Source organism: Eimeria tenella, genomic scaffold, assembly GCF_000499545.2.
Source record: "Eimeria tenella Houghton genomic scaffold, Eth_scaff415, whole genome shotgun sequence".
In the NCBI taxonomy this organism is placed as follows: Eukaryota; Apicomplexa; class Conoidasida; order Eucoccidiorida; family Eimeriidae; genus Eimeria; species Eimeria tenella.
Genome location: NW_013545065.1, coordinates 1 through 8,419, shown reverse-complemented (window position 1 = coordinate 8,419; position 8,419 = coordinate 1). Strand labels below are relative to the sequence as shown.

The window sequence follows — 8,419 nt, the reverse complement described above, 5'->3', positions numbered from 1 at the left end:
GTTTACGCATAGGGCAATTAAAGAAGCGCAGGAGCCAACTTGAGGACCCGCAATTCGCTTTTTTGTGGTTTCTGAAATTTGCTTTTTGTCTTCGTGGTGGTCTATGCAGCTAATCACGTCTTCCAGCCACCTGCAAACCCTAAACCCTAAACCCTAAACCCTAAACCCTCGGTCGCAGCGTTGCCCTAGACCCCACAGTGAAGCGGGAAAAACGCCTCAAGCAGCACCCGCATGCGCCTCTGGCAGCAGCAGCAGCAGCGGCAACCGCAGCAGCAGCAGCAGCAGCAACAGTAGCAGCAGCAGCAACAGCAACAGTAGCAGCAGCAACAACAGCAGCAGCAGCAGCAACAGCAAAAGCAGCAGCGATCTCACTGCTGCTTGTCCCCTTCCAAGTCATTGTGATCAACGAGACAGAATTTAATGCTGGTAAGTCCCTTCCCTAGCTGCTGCTGCTGCTGCTGCTGCAGCAGCAGCTGCATTCAAGCACCCGCAGCAGCAAATATCCCCTGCCACTAAATCAGCATAACACAGAAGGCAGCCGCTTCTGCTGCTCCTACTGCTGCTGCTGCTGCTGCTGCTACTGCTGCTGCTGCTGCTGCTGCTCACCTGCTGCGGCTTTTTGTCAGGCAAGAAGAGCAGCTGAGCTGCTGCAGCAGCGCCGAGGCAGGAAGAGACCCACCAGTCCACCTGGTGTACGTACACCCCAAACAAGCAGCAGCAGCAGCAGCAGTGCAGCACTACAGCAGAACATTAGCACCTCCAACACAAGCAGCAGCAGCAGCAGCAGCAGCAGCGGCAGCAAACGCACCTGCAGCTTGTTCCCAAGGGCGCCCGGCTGACAGTCAACAAAGGGCAGGAAGACTGGGAGCTCATTTTGCTGCTGCTGCTGCTGCTGCTGCTGCTGTTGCTGCTGCTGCTCCAGCTGCTGCAGTAGGCGGCAGGTCTCAAGACAGAAGGCGTATCCAATGGCAGACACAGTCGAATCCTTTGCCGCAGCACAAACCCTAAACCCTAAACCCTAAACCCTAAACCCTAAAGCGTTGCAGGGCTGAGAGGTTAGGACGTCAGCGGAACTCAAGCAAAGATACGAAACTGCCAATGCTAAACTAGGGTTTAGGGTTTAGGGTTTAGGGTTTGACACACAAGATCTGCGCTGCTATTTCCAACTACAAAAGATAGATCCCCATCATTTTCGTTTGCTGCTGCTGCTGCTACTGCTGCATCAAGCCGGAGATTGCAGCAACTGAGAAAAGCAGCAGCAGAAGGGCACGCCCATGCTGCAGCAGTTCTGCTTCCTGCTGCTGTTGCTGCTGCGGTGTTTGCGTCTGCTGCTGCTGCTGCTGCTGTTGCTGCTGCTTCGGCTTCTGCGATCGCGTCTTCTGCTGCTGCTGTTGCTGCGGGGCTGGTGGCTGCAGCTTGAGGTGTTGCTGCTGCTGCTGCTGCTGCATCATCAGAAGTCTGCCGCAGCAAAGCCTCTTCCTCTTCAGCTGAGGCATCTCACAGACAGCTCTCTGCTGCTGCTGCTGCAGCTTTGCTTGTGCTGCTGCTCATACATATCAGTGTTGCTGCTGCTGCTGCTAGCATTTGTATTGCTGCCGCATACAAACCTCAATTTTGCTGCTTCTTCTGAGCATATTGCGTAGCAGCAGCAGCAGCAGCAGCAGCACCTGCTGCTGCTGCTGCTCCTAGTTAGCGTATCTGAGGTGGGGCTTACCGAGGAGAGTGTGGATCTTCTCAGCTGCTGCTGATAGGGCCATGGTTGCTGCTGCTGCTGCTGCTTCCGCAGCCGCTGCTGCTGCTTCCGCAGCCGCTGCTGCTGCTACTGCGGTTGCAGCTGCCTTCCTGCTGCTGCTGCTTTTGTTGCTGCTGCCGCCGCTACACTTGGTGATGCTGCTCCTACCCTTGCTGCTACTGCTGTTGCTGCTGCTGCTACAATTGCCGCGGTTGTCGCCGCTGCTGCTTTCGCAGTCGCCGTCACTGCTGCTGGTGCCCTTGCTGCTGCCGTCGCCGCTGCTGCTGCTGCTGCTCGAGAACCGCGGCTTGCTTAGACCTAGAGCTCAGACAAATAGATTTGTTTGTATTTTAACAACTTAAATGCCAATTTATTTCCAAAATGAATGAAAAGAAGGAAAGATATTTGTTCTGTCGGCGCGCGCGCCTTTTGAACCACGCCTGCGGTGTAGATACACCTCAGCACCGCCGCAGCGACTAACCAACAAACTTTCGCGTTTTTGTTTATTTTTTGAATTTAATTAAATATTTTAATTAAAGAAAACATTTATTTCACTTTAAATGCAGCAACGCGGGCCTGCTGCAGCAGCGGCAGCCCCAGGGGGCCCTCCGAGAGGCTGCAGCCGCCCCGGGTTGGGTGCTGCTGCTGTCTTGCTTCTTCTTTGGAAATATATTTGAAGTAATAAATCTTTTTACTTTACTTTTTATTTTATTTTTTTTTAATTCGCGCTCAAGAAGGGCGCCAGAGAAGCTCCAGACACCTAATTGCTGCTGCTTCCGCACACATAGCAGCAGCAGCAGCAGCAGCAGTAGCAGCAGCAAAACGAGCACTAGAAATACGTAGCCGCAACAGCAGACTCCGAGCGACTGGGACAGCAGCAGCCACTGCAGCAGCACCAGCACCTCCATTACTACGGGCACCGCTACCGACAGCAGCAGCAGCAGCAGCAGCAGCAGCAGCAAAGATGGAGGCGTTTCGTCGGCAGCTCGTGATTCGCCGCAAAGTGGTGGAGCGAATTTTTAAGGATTTAATTTGCTACAGAGAAGAAGTCCTAGAGCACCAGCAAGTGCTGCAGCAAATGCAGGTGCTGCTGCTGCTGCTGCTGCTGCTGCTGCTGCTGCTGTTCCTGTTTCTGCCGCTGCTGTTGCTGCTGCTTGTGTTGCTGCTGCCGCTGCTGCTGCTACTTCCGCTCTTTGTGCCGCTGCAATCGCGTACGCTCCTCCCGCCGCCGCCGCTGCTGCTGCTGCTGCCCCTGCTGCTGCTGCTGCTGCTGCTGCTGGAGAAATTAAGAAAAGAGTTGCTGTTTGCTGCAGGCAGCAGGAAGAGAAGAAAGCGACATTCGACAAAGACAAAATGTGCTGCTGGAGACGCAGCTAATGCTGCCAAACTCTGAACAAAGACTTGCTGCTGCATGCAAAGAGTTGGGGCTGCTGCTGGCGGACAACAGCGCGGCGGTCGGCCCTGCGCTGCAGCAGCTGCAGCAGCAGCAGCAGCAGCAGCAGCAGCAGCAGGCAGCAGCAGCGGGGGCTGAGGCCTGGCTGCTCGAAGAACTCAAAACAATTAAAAGTCTCTTCGCTAAAATCAAAGCAGCAGCACCTAACATTGAGCTGCCGCTGCAGGCCCTCGAGCCCCCGCAGCAGCAGCAGCAGCAGCAGCAGCAGCACGAAGAAGAAGATATTTAGAACAAATAGTTTTGCTTCGAATTTATTTTATTTGTTTCTTTCTTGCTGATATCTCAGCCCAATTGTTATTACTTTTATTGCGTTTATTTACTTATTTAATTATTTATTTTATTTCACTTTATTTATTTATTTTGTTTCATTTTATTTATTTATTTTTTTATTTATTTTATTTATTTAAAAAGAATTAACCAAAAAAGAAATAAAAGAATTAAAAGAAAGTAAATATAAAAAGAGACAAAATTAGAAATTAAAAAATAAAAAGAGACAAAAAAAGAAGAAAGAAAATAAAAATAGAAATTTAAAATTAAATCAAAATGAAAATAAAAGAAATTAAAATAGATTTAAAATAGACTTAAAACAGTTTTAAAAACGAAATTAAAAATAGAATTACAAGGAATTCAAAAAGCAATAAAAACGAATTTAAAAAGGATTTAAAAAAGGAATTAAAAAAGAATGAAGAAAGAATTAAAAAAGAATTTAAATAAAAAATTAAAAATATAAAAAAATGGAAAAAAAGAAGTTCGGGATTACCTTTCAAAAGTAGATAAAAATAAAAAATAAATTAAAAATATAAAAATAAATTAAAAATAAATAATAAATAAATGATTAAATAGTTAATAATAAATGAATAATTAATTAACAACAAATTGACAGTAAGACGATAATTAATTACTAATAAATACTTTAAAAACAAATAAATAAATAAAATAAAGTATATAAATAAAATACATAAAATAAAATGTATAAAATAAATAAATAACTAGAATAAATAAAGAAATAAAATAATAAAATAAATATATAGATAAAATAATAAAACAAAAATAAAAAAATAAATAAAATAAAGAAAGTTTAAAAAAGAAAAAGTGGCAGCAAATGGATTTGCATGCAGCTGCTGCAGCGAGGGCCCCGAATTGATTTTAATTTAAATTTCAAATTAGATTAAATTAATTTAACTTAAATTAAATTAACTTAATTAATTAAATTAAATTAATTTAATTAATCGAAATTAAATTAATTTTAATCAAATTAATTAGCACCATTTGATGGATTTAATGGACTAATTAGCAGCAAAACAAAAAGCTTCCATTTGCTGCCTTTTGCTGCTCGCTGCATGCAGCAAAACGAGTTGCATATTGAGCAGCAGCAGCAGCAGCAACGACAGTAGCAGCAACAGCAGCAGCAACTGTAAATAGCAGCAGCAACACCAGCAGCAGCAGCAATAGCGACCGCAGCAGCAGCGGCAGCAGCAGCAGCAGATGCGGGGATCACATGTTGAATTTGGAAAGCCCCGGAAGACAAAAATAAATAAAGAAAAGAATTTACTTAAAGACAAAACAAACTGCACTTTGCGGTGTCAGTACTGCTGCTGCTGCTGCTGCTGCTGCAGCGGCTGCGGCTGCTCAATAGCTGGCGCGTGTAGGGTGCTGCTGCTGCTGCTGCTGCTGCTGCGTTAAAGTTGTCTTTATTTGTCTAAATTTGTCCGAGTTGGCGATAAAAAAGCAATTGTTGGAGAAATAAAAGAAAGAAAATAAAAATAATCCGCAAAAAGTGGAAAAAGAAGCAGCAGCGGCGGCACGGCCGGGGCGCTCAGGTGTATGTACAGCTGGCGCATGCAGACGCGCAGCCTGCGAGCGAGCTGCAGCAGAACAAAAGGAAATAAATAAATATTGAAATTAATTCCTTTTAATTCTTTTTATTTTCATTTCCAAAGCTGAAGATACACCTCGGGGGCTGTCTTGTCAGGCGCCTGCGTTCCCAGCACTTGCTGCTGCTCCTGCTGCTGCGCCTGCTGCTGCTGTTGCTGCTGCTGCTGCTTCTTCTGCTGCACCTGTAGTGCCGCTGCAGCCCCGCCGCCTCAGCAGCTGCAAAGCTGCCCCGCTGCGCCTCAGCAGCAGCCCCCGCAAGCGAAGGTACGCCCCCCAAAGACCCCCAACAGCAGCAGCAGCAGCAGCAGCAGCAGGAGCAGCAGCCCCTCACTGCAGCACCCGCGTGCGTGTGTGCCTCGCTGCTGTGTGGTGCCCCTGCAGCCGCCCCAACCGCAGCAGCACAGCGCCACCAGCAGCAGCAGCAGCAGCGCAGCAGCAGCAGCAGCAGCAGCAGCAGCAGCAGCAGCAGCAGCGGGAAAATGCGGCTGCGGGTGCGCACGCTGGGCGCGGAGGAGTGCGAGGTCTCCGTGGAGCCGGAAGAAACAATAAAAGATTTAAAAGAAAAAATAGAAAAAGCTTTTCCGCGAATGGCAGCAGCAAAGCAGCGGCTGGTGCATGCAGGCAAAGTCCTCGAAGACAAACTCCAAATCAAACAGTACCCCCAAATCAAAGACAACGAGAGACTCGTCGTCCTCGTCACCAAGGTAAACCCTAAACCCTAAACCCTAAACCCTAAACCCTGATTTGCGTCGGAGGCTGCAAAAACGAGGGGCTCGCGGTTCTTGGAGCCATAGTTAACCCTGAACCCTAAACCCTAAACCCTAATTTACCCCCAGATCAAGGGATACGGAAGACTTGTCGTGCTCGCTTCCAAAGTAAACCCTAAACCCTAAACCCTAAACCCTAATTTGCCGGAGAGGCCGAAATAACGAGGGGCTCGCGGCCCTTGGAGCCGAAATCAACCCTAAACCCTAAACCCTGATTTAGCGTTTAGGCTGACTCCAAACCCTCGTGAAAGGCGGTATGATAATTGCAGCTGTGGGAGAAGTGCAGAGGACAGGGCTTAGGCTTAAAGGTTAAGGGTTTAGGGTTTACGGTTAGGGTTTAGGGTTTAGGGTTTTTGTGAGTTTGTTGTTCAGCAAGTGGCTTCCTCGAACGGCCCTGCAGCAGCAGCAGCAGCAAATTCGTCGGGAGCAGCAGCAGCAGCAGCTCCTGCTGCTGCTGCTGGCGCTGCGAAGCCGCCAGCAGCAGCTGCTGCAGCAGCCCCGGCTGCAGCAGCCCCGGCTGCAGCAGAGCCGCAGCAGCAGCAGCAGCAGCAGCAGCAGCAGCAGCAGCAGAGGTCAGATGTCATGAGCGAATCTGCTGCTGCTCTGGCGACAGGGGCAGAAGTTGAAGAAGTGAGTTTTTGTTTTTTCATTTAAAAATTAAAATTAAAAATTAAAATTAAAATTAAAATTAAAAAATGAAAAGCAGAAGCACTTGTGGGGCCCCACAAGCAGCAGAATATTTAATTCAACATTTCGAACTTCTGTGAGTTTCTGCTGCTGCTGCTGCTGCTGCTGCTATTGCTTCGTTGCTGCTGCTGCTGCTGCTCCTTTGCTGCTGCTGCTGCTGCTGCTGCTGCTGCTGCCACTGCTACGACTGCTACACTATTGCTACTGCGACTCTACTACTACTACGACAACTACTGCTGCTGCTGCTGCTGCTGCTGCTGCTGCAGACTTTGAAGAATCTGGAGGAGTTGGGTTTTTCAGCAGCAGATTGTCGCGTGGCTCTTCGAGCAGCTTTTAATAATCCGGACAGAGCAGTGGAGTATTTAATGAATGTGGGGAGGATTTTAATTTCAATTTTGAAAACATTTTGCATCTTTTGCTGCTTTTCGAAACCCTTTTTTAGGGTTTGGGGGTCTTTTGAAGCTCCCTTTTGTCCTTTGAGTCTTCTGAAAACTCCAGAAGCTTTTGCCTTTTCCTTTTGTCTTTCTATTTTTTTTTTATTTTGGATTTGTTTTGGTTCATTTGTGTCTCCTTTTTGTCCTTTTGCTGATTTATTTCGAATTCTTTTTTTTAATATATTTTAATTATTTAATTTGTTTTAATTCACTTTATTTTAATTTACTTTAATTTATTTTAATTTATTTCAATTTATCTTAATTTAATTTAGTCCATTTTAATTCGCTTTAATTCATTTTATTTTAATTTATCATTTGTTTGAATCCTTTTGAATTATTTTTGTTTAATTTAATTTAATTTAATTTAATTTATTTTAATTTAATTAATTTTGAATTTTAAAAATTCCCTTTTCGTGTCTTGGTTTTATTGCTTTTCCGCTTTTTCCAATTTTTCACTTTTGCATTTTTGTTTTTTTATTTCTATTTGTTTTCCATTTGTTTAATTTCTCTTTTATTTTTTTTAATTTCTTTTTAACTCTTTTACTTCTTTTTTATTTCTTTTAATTCCTTTTTTCTTTTTAGTTTCTTTTTTATTTCTTTTATTTTTTATCTCTTTTTTATTCTTTTTTAAAATTTTTTCATTCTTTTAGTTTTTATTCCTTTTTTATTTCTTTTTTATTTCTTTATTTGTGTCTTTCCAGTTTTTCGCGTATCCCTCCTGAGGCTCCTCCAAACCCTAAACCCTAAACCCTAAACCCTAATGGTCTGTTTTTCTTTATTTACTCAGGGCATTCCTGAAGACCTTTTGCCGTCCGTAGCAGCAGAAGGAACAGCAGCAGCAGCAGCAGAAGCAGGACAGGCAGCTGCAGCAGGAGAGCCAGCAGCAGCAGCAGCAGCAGCAGCAGCAGATGACAACCCTCTAGCGGGCCTCCGCACCCATCCTGTCTTTCAGCAAGTTCGCCAGCTCACGCAGGTCAGCTGCTGCTGCTGCTGCTGCTGCTGCTGCTGTTAGTCCGGTTGCTGTCTTGCTGCTGCTGCTGCTGCTGGTATGATTGTACGCTGTTTCACATGGTGCCGCAGATGGCGTTGCTGCTGCAGCTGCGTTGGAATTTGCTGCTGCTGCTGCTGCTTTTGAAGCTGTTGGCGCTGGTTGTTCAGCAGCAGCAGCAGAAACAGCAGCAGCAGCAGCAGCAACAGCAGCAAAGTTGATTTGCTTCCCGCTTGATTTGTGCTGCAGACAAACCCCCAAATGCTCCCTCAGGTGCTGCAGATGATCGGCGCCTCAAACCCTGACCTCCTGCAGGTGCTCGAGGGTTTAGGGTTTAGGGTTTAGGGTTTAGGGTTTCGGGTTTCGGGTTTAGGGTTTAGGGTTTGGAGCACTGGGGTGGTTTGTGGCAGGGTGTTCGCGCAGGCGACTAGGGTTTGGGATCCGGGGCCTCGTCCTAAAGGGTTTAGGGTTTAGGGTTTAGGG

The 8,419-nt window shown here is 46.1% G+C and overlaps 3 protein-coding genes across 3 annotated transcripts; 2 read left to right on the top strand and 1 right to left on the bottom strand.

Annotated features, from left to right (window-relative positions):
- Nucleotides 1-368: 368 nt before the first annotated feature.
- Nucleotides 369-1,757, bottom strand: ETH_00010195 (uncharacterized protein; the record flags this gene model as incomplete). Its single annotated transcript, XM_013379908.1, has 5 exons — nucleotides 369-473; nucleotides 607-687; nucleotides 809-985; nucleotides 1,144-1,487; nucleotides 1,715-1,757. The coding sequence occupies 5 exons, from the start codon at nucleotides 1,755-1,757 to the stop codon at nucleotides 369-371; spliced, it is 750 nt and encodes a 249-aa protein (XP_013235362.1).
- A 939-nt stretch (nucleotides 1,758-2,696) lies between these two features.
- Nucleotides 2,697-3,414, top strand: ETH_00010190 (tubulin-specific chaperone a, putative; the record flags this gene model as incomplete). The annotated part of the gene is made up of 2 exons (XM_013379907.1): nucleotides 2,697-2,816; nucleotides 3,046-3,414. The coding sequence occupies 2 exons, from the start codon at nucleotides 2,697-2,699 to the stop codon at nucleotides 3,412-3,414; spliced, it is 489 nt and encodes a 162-aa protein (XP_013235361.1).
- Nucleotides 3,415-5,539: 2,125 nt separating this feature from the next.
- Nucleotides 5,540-8,157, top strand: ETH_00010185 (UV excision repair protein rhp23, putative; the record flags this gene model as incomplete). Its single annotated transcript, XM_013379906.1, has 5 exons — nucleotides 5,540-5,764; nucleotides 6,200-6,457; nucleotides 6,781-6,885; nucleotides 7,736-7,921; nucleotides 8,029-8,157. 5 exons carry the CDS (start codon nucleotides 5,540-5,542, stop codon nucleotides 8,155-8,157), a joined length of 903 nt encoding a protein of 300 aa, XP_013235360.1.
- Between the last annotated feature and the right edge of the window lie 262 nt (nucleotides 8,158-8,419).